Below are 23,663 nucleotides of genomic sequence, written 5' to 3' on the forward strand. Positions count from 1 at the left end.
TTTTCTCCGGGGGATTGTTACGGATTACAATTCATGATCACACATGGCCCTTCTTGCAATAATAATAATAATAATAATAATTATTATTATTATTATTATTATTAAAGAACACCCTCTTATCTAATTTCACCATGGGTGACATGCAGCTCGCCTTACTGTGATGTGCCCAGTCACAGGTGCAGTTTGAAATAGCCTTTTTTCTTTTTTGTGAAGCATTTATATTCCATATTAGGCATTTAAAATCCATATTTATGCTGTCCGCTTAGAAAAGTCTATACCGGTAGCGCGCAATGTAGTCATCGTTTCCTCAGTCTCCTGTAATTGCTGCATAGTTCCTTCTTTCAGATCTACTTGTATCTCCTCCAATTCCTCTTCGAATCCTTCAAAAAAGCCTCTTGCCTTTTGGACTGAGTTGGAGCCTCTGTTGCTTAAAAGTTGTTATGGATTACAGCTGATGCTCACACACGGCCCTTCGTGCATTAAAAACAAAAGTAAAGAACATCTTCTGATCACTCTCTCTCTATATATATATGAACTGTTGTCCATCAGGTCAAGAAGAGACAAAAATGACTGAACAGCAGCAACAACAGTGTTGCCTGTGACAAACTGAACCTCATTGCAGCAAAAATTGAGGTTTTTGATGTAACTATTGAACAACAAAGGGCAAGTTTTTCCAGGTTCAGGGTGAGTAACCTTTATTAGACTGAAGGTTGCCCTTGGCACTGGGTTGGGGGGACATGCATCCTGCAAAGCTAATGAAACGTGGTTAATACAATTGTTCTCTGGTACTTAAGAATTTTCTCTTCTGTATGTTTAGGAGCTTTCCCCAATTTTGGCACAATCTGGAGGGGCTCCAAAGGTGGCCCACAAGCTTTTGAGCTGTGCGCTGCGGATTGTGTTCTCCTTTCAGTCTATAGGTGATGGAAACTGAAGAAAATGGGTTTGTGTAAATTGGAATGTTCTGTTGTGTGGAGAAGAGCCAATTTGCAGGCTACTGTAGAGGATTAAAAGCTATTTCTCCATGACAACCTCCACACTTTTCCAATTGTCCTTGAAAGTTAGATTCACGTGGGATGGACCAGTCAGACCTCTCTTCACTGTGTCAGCATCAGCAGTACAGATCAAGGAAGGGGCCCAAGGAGGGATGTTGGCTCTAATAAAGATCTGCTTTTAAGGTTCATAGACAAGGATAATGTCTTGATATCTGGGTATTTACTTTGTGTCAGCCTTTTCTTACCAGTTCCTTCTAGGTTTGTTGACTCCGTATCTCCCAGAGCTTCAGGCACTGAAGGTGCCCCAACATTCCAGCTCATAGGGGAGTTTGAGTTTTATCTCCTGCATTTCGCTATCCAGCTGAAGGAATATCTGTAGGAACTCATACCCTCCCTCCTGCTGCTATGATTTTCTGGCATTTCTGTTGTACGTCTACAGTGGAAAGTTTTTTTGTTCTTTTAATTATTCATTATTTTACCCATAGATAATTGGAAACATATTTTTCAGAGCTCATTTGTGCTCAGCCTGACAACAGTTGAAATGAACACATTTGGAGATTTTTATTTTTATTTTTTTTACCATGCAGCTTCATACTTTGTGGTGATTTTCAAAAAATGTCCATAATTGTCTTTCAGGTGATGGAAATACTGCTGGATTTATTTCAGGTTATCCACCTGAAAGCTTTTGACCACCATATATCTATTTTCTGACTCTTAAAAACTTTATTCTCAAGGTCTCCGGGGTGTTGTACTGGTCTACAACAGTAATAAATTGAATTGAATTGAGGTCTCCAGAGTGTGGTCAGAAAGTCAAGATGGTGACTACAACAGTGTGATTAATTCCACTGTTTTTTTTTTAATGTACAACACATGTGTGACACAGATGAAGCTGTGGTCACACTGTCGCAACTACCATCTTGACTTTTGTCACCATACCCTGCAGACACCAATGTTTATTCTTAATTTGAGTTCAGTGGTATTCCAAAAGACAGTCTTCATTTTTTATACATGATTTCTCATGAGGTAAAAGGCCATACTGTGATGTAGAGCAGTAGTCAAAGTGAGCTGTTCCAGCATCATCTATCTCTGTCAATTCTAGTTAAAATGTAATCCTAATACAATAATTTTTCTGGATGTAGATGGAAATGGTACCCCTCCAAATAGAACAACAGCTTCCCATAATGTGAAACTCTTAGGTGGCATTGGAAACCTCTGCTCCCTTGAAACATCTAGAAGAATTTCCAAGAAAGCAAAGAGTTTCAGGAGAAAACTTTCTCAGGAGAGGTTCTTCACATCCCTAATTCTTAATCAGCCTACTCCATTGTTTCTCTTCCTTGGGGCACAACACAGATCCTTTTTATTAACCTCAAATATGGGTTGAGATGCATATCATAACAAAGGAGGAACAAGCCATGGCCTAGACCTCAGTTTTTGTACAAAGCCAAACTAACTTAACCCTCAGTAAATGGAGGAAGAATCTGTTGAGATGAATTTGTTCTGATCCACGAATAAAGTCCAGCTGTTTCAGGCACAGCTGTCCTTCTGTTTGGCCCCTATAGAATGAAGAGGGAATCTACATTAGAGTGTCATAAACAATCAAAACATTTATTCTCATCTAGTCCTGTTCATTGGCTCTTAGGCTTTGAACAAGAAGAAATGTATTAAGACCAGAGATAACTATCTTTGTGAAACCAGGAATGCTTTTTTTTTTTTTTTTTTACCAATTCTGCATCAAGATTTTATATGCCTTGCACCTGTAATATACTCAGTTTTAGGGATGCACAGATTAGCATCTTTCTGATCCATCTGAGTTTTGCCTGCACTCGGTCATAAATTAATTCCATCAGATTTCTACCTTGTTCTATATTTTTTAAAGAGCTAGAAAATTTGCCTTTATTTTCATGGAAAACTTTCCCTAGCTCACATAAATTTTCAGTGCAAGTTCTAACAATGTTCAGCCAAGAATTCCAATACAAAATTTGGGGAAGCATGAAATTAAAAAAAAAGAAGAAGAAGAAAAAGAAAAAGAATTGGATTCCAATCCAGTCAGCCACTCAGGAAGTGACGCTCAAAGCCATGAAAATGTGGATGAAATGAAACGCTCTTCCCAAAGATTGCACAGCAAGAACTCTTACCCTCCTTGAGCTTGCGTCACTGGGTGAAAGAGTTGATTGCTAGCCGAGGTCATGGCACAAAATCTTTCTGGCACAAAACAGTGGTACGCTTTGCCAGTTCATTGTAGGCTGGCTATTTAATGTGTCTTTGGTTTACTCAGCAGAATGAACTTGTGTGGGGGCAGAAAGTTGAGCCACAAAGCTGTTGATTAAACGAAGATGACTGTTGGCTTCATTTCTCCCAAAGTTTCAGCACAGTTAGCATTTTCCAGGCAGTGCTAGTGTGTCAACGTACAGCTCTGCAAGATGCACATAAACAAAGGTTGCTTAGCTGGCAAGGCTAAGGCAGGCTATCATTTCCCTGAAAGCATTAGGGAAATGCTTATGGAGTGGGTTGGGCAAACCTAGATTGGTGGATTCGAGAGGAGACTAGAGAAGCGGTCCCCTCACCTATCCGCAATTGAATAAGGTGTGGGGGAGAAACTGTAAATCGTGTACACGATGCTGTAAATCGTGATGAAAAGGAAGGAAACAGATCAATAATTGATAGGGTGCATGGCAGAATTCAAGGCAATTCCCCACCACTCTCAGCTTTCTGCCTGCCAATTTTAGCAGCCTTTTGCCGCTGAAGTGAATAACAAGGGTGTGTTGAAATTGTGGGTTTCAAGGAGGATCAATGTGCTCTGCGATCCTGGAAGAAATGAGATTGCATCTGTGCCAAGCGAGCATCTGCCCTGCAAAAAGCTTGTAATTTGGATCCACCCTTTGTTATAGCCTTTTGTGGCGAACGCTTGCCAGTTTTGCTGGCCAGAACATAGAAGACCGTTTAAACTTTAAGATGTGTGGACCTCAGGTTGAAGCTGCCAAGTTTGAAGAACACTGGCCTAAAGAATTCTGCATACAGTTTTATGTCTCTGAAGATGCCTTGGAATTGTGTTGTCTAAACAGCAAACATGCATGACACACAGCAAACTCCTTTTGAAGGAAGGGTACAAGTAAGAACAGTTTGGCACAGTGATCTGGTGTTTAAGGTCAACAAGTCAGAGATCCCCCTGGGTATGCCTGAACTCTTGAATGTATCTGAAATAGCTCTTTTTCCCTTTTTTGTTTCTATCCTCACATACCTACTGGACGTGGATGATTTACATCTCCTGGTTGGAAATAGGGGCGGCATTTGTTATAAATATATGGCATCTATCTGGAAAAGTTGGCATTGCTTAGAAGATGTATATGTTTTAATCCCCTTGCAACTTAATACTCTGTGAAGCATATCAACGTATGAAGATAAGGCCATTTCCAGTCTCCCAGGCTTATTGCAATTCATCTGGCATTAAGTTGTTCGGCCAAATGTGTTTGTTAAACAGTCATCTCTTTTTAAGTGGTACCCATTAGATAATGATTTTAATTGCACAGTTATAGGCAAAGAAACATCTATATTCCCAAATCTCTATTTCAAGATTTTTTTTTTTTTGGAATGCTGAGTATGAAATTGCTTTGATACCAAGCTGTTGTTTCTTAATTTTTGTCCCCTGTGACCCTGTCATCTTCATGTAGAAAAGGCAGTGGAGATTGTGTTGTTCTTCTAAAATAGCTTTTGGGGCAGATAAGTTAAATTGCCATTTAACTTTACCAGCCACTCCAATGTGAGTAATGATGGTGAGCGAGGAAGTAAGTATTTTCAACCAAAATGTGAGTAGGGTTGCATAGCAGAAAATGGAAATAATATTGATAATCAGGCAAACTACGGTTGGGAGAGAAACATAATTGAAATGTCACATCCTCCAGCTGTAGAATCATTGAGTCAAAGAATTTTCTTGCTGGCAAACGGCACACTGTATGTTGTTAGATTACATTTGAGCTAGAAGCTGAAGCCCTCAAGACACCACTTCTCTCAAAAAGAAAACATCCATGCTGCAAGGCTATAGGAAGCAGACCCAGTTTAATAAAATAAAATAGAGTTGAGTTTCTTTTTATCCATGTTGTATTAAAAGCGTCAAAATTGCCCATCTGGTCATTCTACGTGGACTCTCCTCAAGTGAGATTCAGCCAGGGCTTCAGAACAGAGGCCCTCAAACTTTGCAGGACTGTGATCTCCTGAAATGATAAATGAATTTGTGTGACCTCCACCTCCATGAATAAAATGAGCAATTTCATTATTGTTAGAGTTGGGCAAGAAATAGATATACCGCTTTTCATAATTACATTTTAATCTATATGTCACAGGGCCTCTTAAACGTTGTGGCCTTATGCAGGCAACATTAGGAACAAAGCCAACTGCAAGTTTTGACACTATTCCCAGTTTGCCTGCACAAGCCTGATCAAGTTAGCTAAAAAAATTGACCCCCACCCCACCCCCACCAACTTGCTGACGACCCCCACAAGGTCTCCTAACCCATAGCTATACAAGGATAGAAAAATATGAAGAAATCCATCAAATTGGCATTGGCGTAAACTACATTCAGCTAGATTTCTTCTTTCTTATCTCATGCTTTTAATTTTCTTTACTCTTTTCCTGCACTTTGCATCGTATTGCTTATCCTGAAATGAAACAGCATGATGAATGCATGTATCTGTCTATAGCTGGCTAGAGCACATCAGTTCAGGAACATTCATCTGAATCATTTTGTTTCTGGGCTCAGTTGCAAATGTTCCTCTTTTACCTTTGAAGTTCTAAACCAGAGGCACACTTTCAACACCCTCTCTCCAACAAGGCAGATATAGTCACAAAGCCTTTTCAAGAATTGCCAGCAAATTCTAATTTTCAGTCTAAGAAGAAATTACAACATGCATGGACTAATCATAGTAAATATGTTTAATTTTCATTGGAATTTTAAGTCCATTAATCAAATTCAGTTACTGTCTTGATCCACCCATTCCTTTGTCTTGCCTCTACCATCTTTTGTGGGGGCAACTACTAGGACATTATACTCTACTATCTAAAGTTGTGCATTCTACTCTAAGCAGACTGGGTTCAATGGCACTGCTTTCTTCCATATGTAGCTGCCAAATCCTGAAGTCTCCATTCTCTGTATCCTCTCAGCAGCTGATGTTTCAGAAGAAATGAGGCCCTTTCAGCAGTATCATCATTATCATTATCATCCAAAGCTGTTCTATGTTTTTAAAAAGGGGAGTTAACATTTTTTAAATTAATGTAACTTTCATTAGGGTTAGGGTTCACCCATAGTGCTCTCTGATGCTTGGAGGAACATGACTGTGGTTGAAGTGAAATCTGGAGTGTAAAGGTCTGTTTGACCAAGGACTTCAAGCTCTCATCACAATGCAGTGATTTGAATTCCATGGACTTTTTCCCACTGCTGCTTTAGGTTTTGTATGTGTTGATAGGGATTTGTAGATAGTAGTTTGTCTCATTTTACAAGAAAACCGTGGCTCAAAACATGAAGTTTACAGGATGACACATGATCCATGGGAATGAATTTGCATGACAGACTTTCTCATTGACCTGGAGCTGCAGTAGTAGAAAACTTAGATATCCATACAACATCTCCTCAGCATGAAACCTGAATCTGGTTTTGGCCTGATTTTTCAATCTTAGTCTAGCCAAATGCCTAGGGAATCTCACTTTTTTCAATATTCTGAGAACTGCAGCTTTTCTGGCAGTGAGCCATATTCTCTGTTTTTTCATCTGCCTCTTGCTGTCTGATGTCCTTATCTTTATGTACCTGTTTAGTGACAACCAGCTTAATATGAGTCTCTGTATTCACTAGTGTTGGAAAACAGTCACCCAGTACCTATCCTCACCTCCTTGGAATGGTTTCTAGAACATATCTCTGACTTTGCCTTCAATGGTATATTTTGAATATGATACTTAAGTTACTAATAGGCAACATTCACTGCATTTTGAAAACTCTCACAGGATGCAGTGGAATCATGGAGACATGCTGATGTCTTCAGAGAATTTTTTCTTCCTTTTGCACCATGTTTTTTAAAAATAGGGCAGTATATTAGGTGAATTAACCTTACTGGAAATGCTGAAAATTATGGCCTACTGTTGTTTGATAGTTTGCAGCTGGAGTTTTGGCAATGTGATGTTGAAGGCTCTGGAGGCTTTCAGAAAGAACTTGCAGTTTCACTCAGCCTGTAGGATGGAGTCTACTCATCTTAGAAGTTCAATTGCATCTCTCTGCTGCAAAACAGTTTTGCAACCCTTAAGTCCTTAATTCTAGATGATGAGAGGTCTTCTATTTTTAGGACTTGCCTAGAAAAAGTTCTGGACTGATGTGTCTGGAACCTAACTTGAGGTGGGCATTCCAATACTAGATTCCTGCTTCTAGTGACTAGAGCTAGGGCTGCAATTTGAAGCATCTTGGGCAGGAGACAATGTCTTATTTCAATCCAGCTAGCATGGAAAGCCAGGCTGTTAATATTGGACATGGCCAGGCTAATCTAAAGGCCTCATTCTGCTTGCCAACCCATTTTAGTTTTTCTGAAGCTAAACCTGAAGAGAGTTCTGTCAACTGACCTTGGGTGATCCTGAATTAGCTCCTCAGCTTCCTGCCATAAGTCCAAATTCAAGTTCCTGGTTCCTTTAATAAAGGCTCATACCTGGGTGCCTGAAGATTTGCTGGCGAGGCATTTCAGAAATGAAATAATTTTAACATGCTGAATCAGTTCAGGATCTGGCTTCTTTCCAGTTAGTGCAGCTTCAGTACGAAACACCCATAAAAATTCCTAACGTTCAGCTCCACTGAGGACTGAAAAATGAGTAAAAAATGTGTGATATGACTATATGGGGCTTTCTGTTTTGAACAAAAAGCTTCCAGTTTTCATCCAGACAGCAGAATAGATCATAGACAGTATTGCAGTTCCTTGTCCCTCTTTCTTCAAAGAGCTGTAGCTTTCATTTCATTTCATTTCATTTCATTTCATTTCATTTCATTTCATTTCAGGCACATTGACCTCCCTAAAAAAGGTAGAATGTTTCCAAACAGCCAACCATAAATGTTTTATTGGGATGGGAAAAAGGCTTTGTGGTACTGGGTGGAATTCTGTGATGGCCCTAAGGGGAAAATACTGCTTTAATAAGACAAAGAAAGGTTTATGCTACTTATAACTGCAAGTTTTCATCAAGCAGAATGTTGATTTTAAGGGAGGTTTGGGATCAAACCATTAGTCTGGAAGTTAAACCACCTTTCTCCAGCCTGATGGCGGCCAAGGGTTATGGAAGTTGTAGTCCAACACTTATATAGGATGGCAGATGGGGAAATTTAAGCTAGACCTACTGTATATGTCTATTGCATTAATGCATTTCCCTAGTCTGTTCTAAGGAAAACTGTAGAATCATGTCTGAAAATAGGTTCTGTTAATTAAACAAATTATGAACAGATACTTGGTTCGTCTGGGAGAAAAAAATCTGGGAAATTAACAGTTGTTCATGTTCTGTCAATACTTTCACCAGGCTAAGGCATGCACATTTTCATATTTTGCTGCACCGCTGTTAAGTCAGAAAACACAACTTCCATATTTTGCCTTTGTGTACTAAGACCACATTCCCAGTAAGTTGGACTGATCAAGGAAAGAAATCTCAATTGATTTAATATAATTCTTAAAAGACATTTTAATGCATTAATTGCCATGAAAGTGAATACTCTCAATCTAGATCTAGAACTATAATTATCAACCTGAATCAACCCATTGCAGAATGAAGGCTCTTCATTGAAGGTTATGGACTGTAATCTACCATGCCAGTTCAGCATGGGTTGGTAGATGGATGTTTTTCGACTTTTCAGTGTAGGGCTGAGAGAGGGAGTGGCCAGCCCAAGTCATCCAGGAGGCTCTTGTACCTAAGGGAGAACAAGAACCTGGGTCTCCCTGCTTCTAGTCCAGCACCTTTACAACTATTGGGCTGAAATGTAGGGAGTGGCCTAAAGTCACCCAACTGACTTCTTTGCCCAAGGGAGGAGTAGAAGTCATGGACCCCCAGATTCTAGTGCTCTACCTTCACCTCTTTACCACACTGGCAGAGAGAGAGAGAGAGAGATTGTTTCTTATTTCCATGACATTAAAAGCAACAATGCAGATCTAGGTTACAATAGCCAAGACTTTATGGAAGCCACATCCAGCCCATAGGACTACCCGACCCCCTTCCCTCCATAAACTGATTGTGTTAAAATGCTTTTGATGCATGACCTGGAATGGCTTACTTGCCACAGCCCATTGTACTCATCAGGGGATGACCTCACATATAGAAACCAGACTAGGAGTGTAGGACAGATGCCAGCATTTTACACATGCCACATTGTGCTGCATTTGTAATTTCAATCATAAAGTCTCCATTGCCTAAGAATTTATCTATTTATTATTAGATTTCTGTCCTGCCTTTATTTTATAGAACTCAAGGTGGGGCAGGTTATGCTCCTGACTCTGCATCTGAGAGCATCTGATTCTACAGTCCTAATATTTGATATCCACCCATGGAAAGGTACCTGGATAGCATCACAAATGATTGAATTCCTCCATTCACCCCAGTCTTTATAACCACTGCATGAGCCTGACGTTTTAGCCATCAAGTTCCCAAACCTGATGAAATTAACTATGAATTGGTTTGTGCAAGAAGAGGAACAGCCTGCATGGGAAAGTAAGACATTGTTATAAGAATCCTGTCCTATTTCTGGAACTTCTCTTTGGGAATATCAAACAACAGAAAGTATTGAATGTATGTTTAATTTTTCCAAAAGGGGAGTGTAGGGGGTGTAATCAAACCAAAAGATTCCAATCTGAGATCTCTGGAAAGCTGTTCTTGTATGCTGTTTCTGGAATTCATCCAGTAAAGGATGAGTAGGAAGCAGTTCTATTTGTGGAGAAATCCTTGGGGGCGGGGGGGGGGTGTTCTTTTCGGTCAAAGCAGTATGGGCCAGTTAACTAGTATCAATTAACGTTTTAATGAACTGCACAGCCATGAGAATATTATATCCTCATTGAATAGAGCTGCCCCAACCTAAAGGCAATTACTGACATTCCTTCCACCTCCCACTTCTTATAGCCCTTTGAATCTGAAGAGAGAGATCTTTGTAAGTGGCTCAGAGGAGCAATTTTCCCAGAATTCCCTTTAAAAAGCAGCTCATTTCAGGAAAGGATTACATGACCTCAACCACAAGAGCTCTGCACACAAAACACCAAGGCATTGTTTAAGTGAGCTTTATGAGCCTTTCACTGAATAAAAAGGCTTGGGTATTTTTGAATTCACATCTGTTGAGGCACGGTGCTTCCAGCGGTTAACAAGCTATTTTGCTTTTCAATAGAAACATATGTAATGTCTTTTCCTATTATGTTATGGATGCCATATGCTGTTTTAGATCAAGAAGGCCCACCAACTGGATCATCTATCATCAGTTTCTTTAATATTATCTTCCTCCATGTTGGGAAGTAATTATAGCCCTAACAGCTGAACATGGTGTAAGGATTAGGACAAGATTTGCATCAGTGAGATTTGGATCCCCAAAGTTGCTCACTAGTTTACCTTTGGACATTTGTCTGATCTTGCTCCCAGGTGAAGAGACAAGATAATTGTTTGTGCTTAACTGAGCTCCTTACTAGAAGTGATAAGCTGCAAATATAGTCAATAAAAAGAAAATGCTTAGCTTCCCTAACAGTCCTTTTTTTTAAAAAAAATGTTCCCTTTCTAGACCAACATTTCTTGTTGTCGGTGCCCAATCAAGTTTTTGAAAGCAGTTTTGCAACTAATAATAGCTAATTATCACATTGAAATCCATTTCTCCTATCAGTACAGAAGCTGGCATTATATTGAGGTCTTGATCCAAAGGCATAATTTGAAGTGGGGGACTTCTGTATGTGCTCCCCCATAATATCGTGTGATTTCTTGAAATTAGCTTTCCTGTGTGTCAGGTTACTTACCTGGGCAAAGCTGAAAGATGCCCTCCCATGAAGCTGGAGTTGAAAGACAAGCAACACTGGTTTTACCACTTGGTTCACTGGCTTGAAACAAAGATGTGTAAGGATGGCTGAGACATTCATTCCATCTGAATTTTCATACAAATCTAGCATATTCACATCTACCAAATTTCATGCAGCATGTTGTCAAAAACTCACATACTGGATAGAAGTGCACAACAATGTATATATTGAGCGAAGCAAGGGTTGGTATCACCTTTATTTATTTCACCACATGTAGATGTCACCCATTCCTTGCAACTCACTTTTGGGTCACTGAACTCTGTTACACAATCTCCTACAGTGCCTTTGCCATTCCCTCCCCCAGTTTTGCCAAATGGGAGGGAAAAAAGTTGCTCGCTGATACTTTATACATGTCCACCATCCTCTTAAGAAGATCTTGCAAACTTTCCGCATCTTGTGCAAGCTTTCTGGATTTTAGTGTGAGATTTCTGTGATTTGATTTGATTTTTGGCAGCTGGAAGTGCTTTCGGGGAATTCAATGGATGTTGTGCTGATTTAGATTTAAGTGCACACCAAACTGGCCTGCATTAGGAGAGTTGCCTAAGAAAATCTATCTAGTAAAAGAAACAAGCACAAGAATATGGATATTGGGAGAAACACACATTTTGTTTGTGATAAAGCGGTTGACAATATCATAATTTTTTCTCCTTTGGACTAAGCAGGTGAGGAGGTAAATGTACAGCTCCTGGTTGGATGGGCAAAGTTCAAGTGTGAACAATGAACTCTGAGTGAAATGGGGAGAAGCGGTCATGGTTTTTCTATTTTCTATTTATTAAGGGTATTGTATATTGTAATTTTAATTGATTTTAACTCTTTTGTAAACCACCCAGAGTCATTTCAACAAGATGGGCAGTGCCAAATTTCCATATAAATAAATAAATGAGGAAAGCAAATTGAGGATTGGGTAAAGATTCACAAGAAAGACAAGGGAGCATGATCATTTTAGCCAGGCAGGGAAGGGGGTTTCTGAGGAGCAATGCCCCATTTTTGATCTATGATCTATCTTGCCAGGGAAACTCGTGTCAGGAGCTGAATTTTCATCACCCTATTAATTCTAAGGGCCCATGTGCCATCTAACTATTGAAATAAAAATCAGGATACTTGTCCTTTTTGTGGGCATTGATAGATAGATGCTTTATAACTTCGTGAAACTGTGCCTTAAATTGTCTTGATTCAAAATGGATCAGAACATTGACAGCTAAGGTTCAAAACACTGACCACAAAAAATATTAAAAAATCATTTCGAATGCAAGCACATTTTTGAGAGAAAGAGAGAGAGAACAAAACAGATGACTATTTTAAACAATTATTATAGCTGTTAAGCTTACTGCTTGAAGCTTCAATCTATCATTTTTCTCTTCTCCAATCTTCCTAAGATTTTTAGCCTTCTACCCCATGCCAAAGGTTTATCTCTTTATACATTTCCAGCTATAAGAGACTTTAGTGACTACGACTTTATCTCTAAGACCTCTCGTGAGGCAACATCTCATCTCATCTGTTGTGGGCACTACTTGGTCCCACCAAAGTCTTGCTACAATCCTATTTAATGTCAGGAATCTAATCTTTTGGCTACAATATTTTTCAAGACCAAGCAAAAAGGTGGTTGGTCACATTCAAAAAGATATATTATGAGAAAGATACATCAGTTCAGATACTTTTTATATGACATGTATGGTCTTGTTTTCAGGCAATAATCTTTTGATTCTCCCTGCATTATTAGAGATTCTTCATTCCTCTAGATTTTTAAGAAGGGTTTATGTTTTATCTCTTTCTATAATTAATTGATTGGGGTTTTTTAACCTCCCATACTATCTCTGATTTTTAAACTTATTTAATTTTAATGTAGTTGCTAACCGCTCTGGAAGCATTTGTAATGAAGTCTGTAGGTCATGAATCAAATAAATGATCTGAAAAGACAGTGCATTATATTTCTCCTTCTGCAACATACTCCTTGAATGACTCCAATACACAAACTATATGGGCTTCTAATCTAGCAGCCAGTTGGGTTATCTGACTCAAAATCTCTTTTCCAGAGCTTTGAATCTGCCAGCATTTAAGTATTATGTTATTTTTTAAAAATAGATTAAGAATCTGCATCTACAGATATGTTAGACACAGTGTTGGTTTACCTATCTGCTTTTTCTTTTCTTTTTCTTTTTCCCTTCAGCATGGGTATGAGTCACGATGACGACCACGTGTCCTGCACTGGGAGATCTCACATCATGTCTGGAGAATGGGTGAAGGGCAGAAACCCCAGTGACCTATCCTGGTCTTCCTGCAGCCGTGATGACCTTGAAAAGTTTCTAAAGTAAGAATGTTTGCTGGCTGCAAAGCATTTGAACCATAGGTCAGTAGTCTTTTGTCTTCCCAGTTGAAATAAGGAACAATTTTCAGTGGTGGGTATTGAAGGTAAATCGTGTCTGCTTTTGCATCCTGGCCTTCACAAAAATTATTGGCAGGAGAACAAAAGCTTTTATGGTGCCCAGACTTCAGCATCTTGACAGCTTCTTGAAAAGAATCCTGGTGTTGCTGTTGTTTTTACTTCCAATTCTGTCATATTTTGTGACAATAGAGATATGTCTGGGTGCTTCTGAATAGCTCTTTCAGTTGGGATGAAGTATCTGGTTCTCTGTTTTAGGAAGTGTTGGCAAAAATAACAGAAACCTGAGCTTCACAAGTGATCTCTCTTAATCCTTGAGCCAAGCGGAGCTTATGAAATATGAAGGATCTACCTCCCCTCTGTACTGTCTAGTAGAACTTATCTTGCATTATCATTTCACAACATCCAGCATTTCCTCACCTTCCACCATTGCCAATCCAGACCATGAATAGGATGAAGAAATGGAGAACATTATTTTCTCTTTGATGTGATGGATGGAGAGGGTGTGATTAGACATCATGTTCCGGGAGTGTGTGGGAGGAGGGAGGAGGCTGAGTGACAATTACAAGTTTACCATCATTTTTAATTTGGTTCCTAAAGTCACTGCCTATTTCTACCCAACCTTTAGAGTTGATGTGCAATTTGTTCACCAGAATCTGTTGATAAGCAATAAAGTAAATTTTCTCTTTGTTAAAATCTGAGATCATCATCAAGCAGAAATTTAATTTCAGGCTTACCTCTTAAGATTGTAGACAATATCTCTGGTATTTTCATAGAAGTCTTTGATGTTTTGGTATTTTGAAATTACATGGTGTTTACTGAGATACTCGTGGTTTTAATTTTGGCTGTAAGTGTTTACTGTATGATGTAAACCACATTTAGCATCCTTTGTAGACCTAAACTGCATTTTCTGAATTTGAAAAAGCTTAATAAATAATAAATATTAATCTTTTGCTTCTCCAGGTCCAAAGTCAGCAACTGTTTGCTGGTAACTGACCCACGTAGCCGTTATGCTGTGCGGCTCCCGTATAAACTCCCAGGAATGCATTACAGTGCTGATGAGCAATGCCAGATCCTCTTTGGAACCAATGCAACTTTCTGTAAGAATATGGAGGTAAGATTCCCACTGGATCATAAAAGAACAGAGAACAAACCTTTGGAAAAATGGTCGCATTCTCTGGGATTTTAGGGCAGAGATTTCTTCCCCAAGGCAGTTTTAAAAGACCTGTGGGAAACACCTCCTTTTGCTTTAGAGACAATATTTTTTGCGAGAGATGAAAACTAGAGGTATTCCGTTGTTGAATACCACACTTTCATTCTTTTTTAAAAAAATGGTATGTAATATGTCAGAATGTAACATGCCAGTACTCATTAATTCCTTAAACTGCAGAGGATGAATTGCTAAATGACTGAAGCTTTATTATGGAACTTTACTGCTTCCAATGAACTGATATGTGGGTCAAAATAGATTCTGCCCACCCATCCTCAGACCGTCTCGAGGTTAACAGAGTGACCTCATAGGCATATAGATACCAGCCATTCCTTTCTTAGAGAGCTTGGAAGAGTTGTATGCTCTTTGTTTAGCACATAAATTTGTTTCAGTAGAAGTTTATTTATTTGTCATATTTATTCATCATATTTATATAGCTGCCCATCTCACAATCAAGTGATTCTGGGTGGCGTACAGCAAAGTTAAAAACAAAATTTACAGATTAATATTAAAAACTTTAAAATTACAAAAGGCACAAATCTGAAAACAGAATAAAAAAGAAATTAGGCAAAGAGGAGGTGTTAGTTACGCAGGAGTCATCTCAATATATCACCAGTCCCCTGGGGTCCCCAGGCCTGCTGCACAACCAGGTCTTGAGGGACTTCTGGAAGGCTAAAAGGAATCAGGCCAGCCTCACTTCAGGCGGAAGGATGTTCCATTAAGTGGGGGCCACAGCAGAAAAGGCCTTCTAGGGCCCGCCAAATGAAACTCCTTAGTCAATGGGACCCACAGCATGCCCTCTCTGCTGGATCTGGTGGGATGGGCAAATGTAACTGGGGAGAGGTGGTCTGTCAAATAACCCAGCCCCATGCCATGTAGGGCTTTAAAGGTCAAAACCAGCACCTTAAATTGGACCCAGAAACAGATTGGTAACCAATGAAGCTCATGGAGCAGAGATATAATGTGTGTTCTTCTGGAAACGCACATAACTGCTCATGATGCTGCATTCTGCATTAGCTGAAGCTTCCAGATACTTTTCAAGTGTAGCCCCATGTAGAGCACATTATAGTAGTCCAACTGGGAAGTGACTAGGGCATGCGTGACTGTGAGTAGAGCCCCTCGATCTAGGAATGGGCACAACTTTGCACAACCCAAAGCTGTGCAAAGGCCCCCCTAGCCACAACTGCCACCTGCTCCTCAAGCAGGAGTCATGAGACTAGGAGAACCCCCAGATTACACACAGAGTCCCCACCCAACACTAAAGATGATATAGTCCTAGAACCCATCTTCCTCGTAATAAAAATTTAAGCTACCTAAAATCTAATATAAAAATAAGTTCTACTTTTTCTACTTTTCCCTGTTGCATAAAAAAGATGTGCCAAACTAATAAAAACTCGGATTGCATGCTTGAGCAAAGGAGGTGAGTTTCATATCCTAACTGTTCTGCTTTATTAATTTTGGTACTGGCAGGCTACTAAAGCAACATGAAAAAGTGAGCAATTTTTTTTTCAGAAAGAAATTAAGTCAACTAGGGTTCTCAGAGAATGAGGACTACCAAACCTTCTATGTAGGTCCTTCTACGTTGGATTTTCTTATTCATGGAATTCTTTTCACAATGCCTTTTTTTGCTGAAATATTTCTGAAACACCAAAGTCTTGAGCACAACAGAAAATAGATAAGCACACAGGTTTTCTGTTGTTTTCCCCTAAACCTTGAAGCATCAAGGGCTATGCAGACCAAATAGAAAATACTTGCTTTGGAGATGTTTCTGGAGTTTGTGTCTTACACTGGGATGAGATGTACAAATCAATATTCATTTTACTGAAGATTAAATTTTTGGGAGAAAAATTATTGTTGAAGTTAATAATCTGAGAGTCAAAATCTCTTGCTGATTTATCTCATATTATCCAGCAGTTTCCTTAAAGTTCTTGATCTGTCTTCTGCCACTCCTTCCTTCTGTTTGTCACATGCAAGTGTGATTTTAATGAAAGCTTATCTGTGTTGCTGATTCTTGTGGGAGAACCCTGCCCCAGGCTTCTGGAAATGCAGTTTGAAAAGCATTGTGTCTTGAGTTTTGTCTTTTCCAATCCTAAAAGCTTTTAGTTCAATATTTTTTTTCTGGATCAGCATGCTAGGTTTTCATCTATTTTTTTTAACTTTCTGTGCCATATCCTGGTGTAGGCTTTCATGGCCAGTATCTGTTCAGCAGTGTTGGGCTTCAGGGTTCAATGACTCTGGTCTAGACAACAGATTTCCTGACATTTAGTTGGCAATTGTGGTTGGCATCTTCAAAGACAGGGTGGTCTACTACATAGACCACAGGCAACTGAGCAGGGACTGAATGGGCTCCTGTCTTTATAGCCAGGTGTCCTGACTTCTGATTGGTCTTTAGCCAAACTGGTTTCCAATTGGTGCAGGTTGGTGAGAGTGAGTCTCTGACTGGTTCTTTGTTTGCACCCAATCCTGATGGGTTATTTTGGTGGTGTTGGTGCCTGATTAGTCCTTTGTTCATACCAGCTCTGTGCAGTCCCATGCAATACTGAGGGCATGAAGGGCTGTGGCACCAGAGAAAAAGAGTGCAAACAGCAGGGTCAAGAAGGAAAGTCAAGGAAAAGACCTGTTATAAAAGGGGACAAAATGCTGGATTCTCTCCAATTACAAACTGGCTTGTGAAACACTCTAGACGAAGGACAACACAGAAGCTTTCCAAACACATTAAAACTAAAACTTGAGGGGGAAATAGGAGAGCAGATGTGTAGAGAAATGCCGTGCTTAAGACAGAGAAAAGGTGGCTGTTTCTCTCTTGATTTACCAGCCAACTACTTGACCATAAGCTTCTAATTTATTGTAGTCACATGGAGACCCCAGTTAATAGAAATACAATTGGAACTGTTTCCCTCCCCTTCCTTTCTCACCCACTGTAGAGGATAACTTTGATTTTTGGATTTGAGGATATGTTTAGTTGTTTGATGCATAGTTCATTATTCCATGCAGATTTATTTTCTGAAAACACAATTGTAAAAAAAATAAATAAATCAGATTCACAGAGGTTTACCAAAGTTTTGTATCATTCTCCTTATGACAGTGTCATTTCCAGAAACAATAAATATGCTTTTCCCCCCTTTCGGTTGGCAGCATTTGATGTGTGCTGGTCTCTGGTGCCTTGTGGAAGGAGATGCCTCTTGTAAAACCAAACTAGATCCTCCTCTGGATGGGACAGAATGTGGGGCTGACAAGGTAAACCTGTGAAGAACAGTCAACTCTACTTCCTAAAGACTGTTTTTGCACTTCTTGGTCAGATAGTAAAAATGATGGTTTCTGTGTAGTACGTGTGTGCAATGCTTGTTTGTAATGCTGCAGAAGTCAGAAAAACTGCACACTTGCAGCATTTATGACAACCCCATATTTGGCAACTGCAATGAGAAAAGATATCTCTGTGCGACAGAAGTGAACGAATGTGTCTGGACTTTCAAAACAGAACCTCTTTCTGTTTTTCAATTTTTGTTTTTTAATTCAGGATAGATGTAAACTACAGTGACCATATGATAAAGGACAGTCCTTTATTTCAGAAAGCTGTCCTTTAGATTTTTTTTTTTTAAACTCACTTTTGCCCTTTATTTTGTTCGTTCAATTTTTACCATACAAATGGCACCACTTAATGCACAATCTTTCACATTCATGTGAAAAATATGAAAATTGAATTGGCTTTTTAAAATAAATTTACACATATTGTTTGAGTTAGATATTTTTATTAGAATATGCATTTTTGTAACGTTTTTCTTGGTTTTGCTCTTGAATTTATAAAGCAAAGTTATAAACATAAACAATTACATGTTTTTATCTTTATGAACCTCTTTCAGATTTGTCCCTTTTTCAGATTTGTCCTTTATTTTTTCCAAGAAAATAAGGTCACCATAATGTAAACATAACCATAGTCATTGAAAAAGTAGACATTTATAACTATTTAGATTTTTTTTTTCAAGGACTGGGAATTGAAGAACAGCTAGGCTTTCTAGAATAACCCAGATTGCTTCACCCTCAAGCCACTACAGTAGAAGCGAATAGACTCCCTACCATGGAAAATCCCCTGCTCTAGATGTACAAGAATACTGAAAGGAGTGGGTGGGTTTTGTTTCATTTATTTATATAGGTGCCTTCAAGTCAGTCTTGACTCCTGGTGGCTGCCTGGACAAGTCCCTACAGTTTTCTTGGTAAGATCTGGAAGTGGTTTGCCATTGCCTGCTTCCTAGGGCTGAGAGAGAGGGATGACTGGCCCAAGGTCACCTAGCTAGTTTTGCACCTAAGCAGGACTATTGCTCATGGTCTCCTGGTTTCTAGTCCAGCACCTTCAGCATTAGACCAAACTGGCTGTCAATAGATCGAGTCCCTGCAGTTTTCTAGGCAGCATTTTCAGAAGAGATTTGCCCTTGCCTCCTTCTTTCCAGGGCTGAGAGAGGGGGACTGGCCCAAGGTCACCCAGCTGGCTTCATGCCTAAGGCAGGACTAGAACTCACAGTCTCCTGGTTTCTAACCACTACCCCAAACTGGCTTGGGTGGGTATTAATTCTACAGTTTTAATCTAGGCAGCAAAACTAGAGTATTTACTTGGGGAGAATAAAACAAAGAAAAGGGGGGAAAGGATGTAACAGAGTAGCTGTTTTTGCTTTTGATAAATCATTATTTTGGGGTTTCCCCATAGCCTGGATTATTGTCAGGCCTAGCCCAAGGAACTCCAAGAGACAATGCCAGTTCAGTCCAGCTATGTTTGTTAGCTACAACCTCTAGCAAGAATCTTCCCAGACTCAAACCCCAGTTCCCAAAGTCCTCCAGCCACAACAGTGTGAATTCCTCAGGGAGGGGCCAGTCTCATCCTCTTGTTCCTCTCACGCGGTTCCGGTGAGCTAAGAAAATGCTTATCTCCCTGAGCTTGGCCTTCATAATTCCATTCCATCACAATTATTGATACTTTCCATCTTCTGCTGTGTCTCTTTTGTTTGTTGGTTTTGGCTAAACCACATAAAAGCCATTTAGCTATCGAATAGCAGAGCAGAGGAAGATGAACAGAGAGCCATGAGTTGCTAGATAACCAAAATGTGCTCCTCCTCTATCTTTTGCACAGTAGTTTCTGAGAAGACCTCAGAGGAGCAGTCATGAGAGCAGCACCTGGAAAGATTCAAATCTGTTCCTAACTCATTCCAGATTTTGCCATTCTTTGTGAGATTCAACCAGGCATGTGATTCTCCAAGCTCAAGACCCTCAAATTTAATCTCACTTTTGTCACAATTGGAAAATTACCTTGTCTTCATTCTGAACTAGCAAGTGCTATTAATTTTGCTTAATGTCATCCTACCTCTAATGTGCCCTTTTCCCACCTTGGTGTTCTCCAGTTGTTCTGGGGAGCAACTCCCAGCCAGTCTGGCAATTGTTGTTCCCAATGCAAATAGAAGACACCAGGATGGGGAATGCTGTCCCATTGTTTCATGCATCTCAAACGGACTCTGTTTGGCTGTGCAATGTTAAGTATTTCTGACGGGTTGTTTTGTCTTCTCTTGTGAAATGACTGTAACAGAAGGGATAAAGCAGCCACTAGCTCAAGACTGTGGTCTTGCCTGTCCTTCAACCTCTTTTTGTTCCAGTGGTGCCGAATGGGGGAGTGTGTCAGTAAAACCCCCATCCCTGAACACATTGATGGTGACTGGAGCATTTGGAGTCAATGGAGCATGTGCAGTCGGACGTGTGAGACGGGTGCCAGATTCAGGCAACGCAAATGTGACAATCCTCCGTAAGTTGACTCATTCCAATGCGAACCTAAATCCTAAAGGCGCTTGAGGGAGCATAGAAAGATGTCTTCTACAGGTCAGCCCAATCCATCTGATTCTCCACTATCTAAGTCAGGAGTAGGTGATGTGGTGCCTGCCCCACCTGATGATGAGGATAATGGTAATGGTGATGGTTTTAATGGTGGACATTCATGCTATAAAGCATAGCATCCACCATCACTTTTATTTGCAATCATGACTTTGGGCCACACTCAGGTCCTAGAGGTATTCTTAGAAAATGAAAACAAAACATGGTGAAGGTCAGTGCTTTACCTGGAATTGTACCTCAGGCAGCAGGAAGCATTTGGAGAGTCTTGACTTAGATGGAGAACAGTCTCATCTGTTTTCATTCCAGTATGTTTCAGAATGGCAACTACTTTGTGAATAAGCAAGACCACCCCCGCCTCCATCACAGCTATTATGTGAAAGCAGTTTTGCCACTCATCTCTCTCTGTCTCTTGTTTTCATTAATAAAAGACTTTTGACACTGCCTTCGTTGGACTGTAGCTGATTTCCTTGCTCATGTCCTGAATGAAAAGTCTATTCCAAACTTGATGTTCTGAAAGCTCTCAGAAAGCATGATCCAAGTTGCTGTTGGTGTCCATAGTTGCCATGATGGTGCATGATAGATTCGTCCACAGAACTATGTATCTGATGACAATAGGAAATGATTGAGTGAACAAGAAGTATGAGGAAATTGATCACCATAACGCAAAATCTCTCCCATGCCTTTTCCTTTTGCTAATGAGATTTAACGCTGATTGTTCACATTCTTTTCCTCAAGAACATTCTTGGCTCTGACACAGCACATGTTCCTGTTTCACTTGCTCTGTATTCGCTTGATATTCTTGCCTGAGTCCCTTGATCGGTGGTCGGTTTATTTATTGTTCAAACAAATGAGCTAATTATTTTTTTCAGGAGATATTGTTATTTATTCCTTTCCACCTGAGGTTATGGGTCTATCTCAGAATTGTGGAAAGGATGTTTGGGATGTCTTTGTCCACACTAATTTGCAAAGCTCAATGAATTACTTAAGATGTCAAAGGGAAAAAAGGAGTACTTGAAACAGGTGTTCTAGCAAAAAGTTATCTCTGTATATTCAGTGTGGCTGAATTGAAATTAGGGTAGCAAGATTAGAACTTGCTTTAGACATTCTGAAGTTTTACAGTTTACTGGACACAAGCTACCTTTTGGTATAGGGCAGTGTTTCTCAACCTTGGCGACTTTAAGACCCCTGGACTTCAACTCTCAGAATTCCCCAGCGAGCCTTGCTGGCTGGGGAATTCTGGGAGTTGAAGTCCACGGGTCTTAAAGTTGCCAAGGTTGAGAAACACTGGTATAGGGGGTCCTGAGATAAGCAGCTACACTAAGCTTTTCATTGAAATTGGGGCTGCTGGCTTCTTGTGACCCTCAGCTTGTGAAAGCTGCCTTTTTTGATTGCAAGAAACTAGGAATCTTAGCTTCACCCTTGGCTTCTGCTTCACTGAGCCACTTCTGCTGATCAAAGGAATCAAGCAAGAATGCGTGTGCCACTATGTAATCCATGCCTGTAAAGCCAAGATTCCCCAGGACTCTGATCTAACTTTGAGTGCAAGTGGAGACTTGGGTTTCTTGCTCAGTTTTTCTGTCCTGAAACCAAGGATAAGGTTTCACATATGCTTGTTTTTCCTGAACTGTGAGCATTCATACACCACGCATAAACAGAAGGAAGCATATAGTTTGTTATATCTGGAATTCTGAGTCCTCCTCCCTTTCCTTTCCTTTCTTTCTTTTTTTTTTAAAGGAAAATGTATTTTGGCTGCCAACTCTTAGTGGTTTTATCTTAAGCATCTGTCTTGTACAGAGGATCCCAGATCCCTGATATCATCAGTGAAAAGAATTAGGTAGCAGGGGCTAGAGACAGATGCTTTCTGTTTGAAAACCTCAGGTTTGACCTAGAGGAACAAATATCTGACATAGTGTAAAGCAGCTTTCTATGTTATGATACATCTCACTGGGATGGAAGAGCTTAAAGTTTCTTCCCTATTCCTCTTTTGATTTAAGATTTGCAGCTGGTGATGTTCAGTACCATTGGGGGTATTTAGGATCTCCTGAGCTATATATTTCTTCTGATATATTGTCAGTGGTGTTTAGTGTCACAAGCCATTCAACTGTTGAAATATTTTTGGGGATGGCAAAACAATGGCTTCCCTTTGTCTTAGTGACATCTAACACGAGAAGCTAAAGCTGCTGTCAATAAAACAAGCAATAAATATGTACCCAGCTTCCCACTGTTGTCAGTTCAATGCCACGATGTCCAAAAGGAGAGCTGTATTTAGCCCATGTTCACTAGGTTGGCAGCACTTAAGCAATTTCAGGAAGTTAAACAAGGTTGGACCTTGTTGGTGTTTGGATGGGAAATCCAATGGCTGTCACTAGACGGAGAAATAAAATAAACAAAGACAACCTGGAAAAAGAATGGCAAACCACTTCCCTGTTGTTAACAAGAAAACTATTTGGATATATCCTTGTATTCACCAGGAGTTGAGCTCTGCTCAACAGACTCTATCTTTATTTGCTTGACGAGATCTTCCAAGATATGTTTGCAGGATCTGACTCTCAATATGAATTATTCCAAGACAGCAGTCCCCAATCTTTCTTGGTCAACAGACCCATTCTGATGTAATGGGCTGTGAGAATAATCTTGGGAGACAGGAGGAAGAAGCACAGCCTAGACAATGGTCAGACACCAAAGGAATGGGGGTGGAGATAGCATCTCCAAAGGGACCCTCCCTAGTTCTCTGGAAAGTAAAAGCAGAGGAGGAGGGAAGCGCTTTCAGACTAGCAAGTTTCTGTTACTGTAACCCTACAGTACTCATGGTTTTGGTTTCCTGTCTGGACTATCTCAAAGGGATGACATTGAGAGAGCATGTTGAGGGTACTTTGCCATGATGTATTTGCCAGTCACAAAATATCCCCATCCTATCAGGCAGGCAAAGCATTGCTTTCCTAGGACTGGTAAATCTTCTCTGCATTTTAGCAGATGACCTTGGCTGATCTTGAAAAAGCTAAGCAAGGTCAGGTTTTATTAGTACTTGGATGGGAGGCCACTAGTAAATCCCAGGGGTGTAAGTTGGACTGGGATGTTGAAAAAACATCCTGAAGAAAAATATGGCAAACCACTTCTGTACGGCTGCCATAAATAATTGGCAGAGTTTGGAAAGTGTTATTGTGAGC

The 23,663-nt window shown here is 40.0% G+C and overlaps 1 protein-coding gene across 3 annotated transcripts in view; it reads left to right on the plus strand.

The window, feature by feature from the left end:
* ADAMTS17 (ADAM metallopeptidase with thrombospondin type 1 motif 17) overlaps positions 1-23,663 on the plus strand; it is a 156,540-nt gene that overhangs the window by 72,952 nt on the left and 59,925 nt on the right. For all 3 annotated transcript variants that reach the window (XM_088136415.1, XM_015887535.3, XM_088136416.1), the window contains exons 9-12: positions 13,206-13,346; positions 14,382-14,532; positions 17,764-17,865; positions 20,265-20,410. In XM_088136415.1, the coding sequence (XP_087992541.1) occupies positions 13,206-13,346; positions 14,382-14,532; positions 17,764-17,865; positions 20,265-20,410 (540 nt within the window). The remainder of the gene's footprint in view (positions 1-13,205; positions 13,347-14,381; positions 14,533-17,763; positions 17,866-20,264; positions 20,411-23,663) is intronic.

This window comes from Python bivittatus, unplaced genomic scaffold (genome assembly GCF_059951505.1).
Source record: "Python bivittatus isolate LINGU-HERP-01145 unplaced genomic scaffold, Pbiv_v1 ctg000140_np1212, whole genome shotgun sequence".
Lineage (NCBI taxonomy): Eukaryota > Metazoa > Chordata > Lepidosauria > Squamata > Pythonidae > Python > Python bivittatus.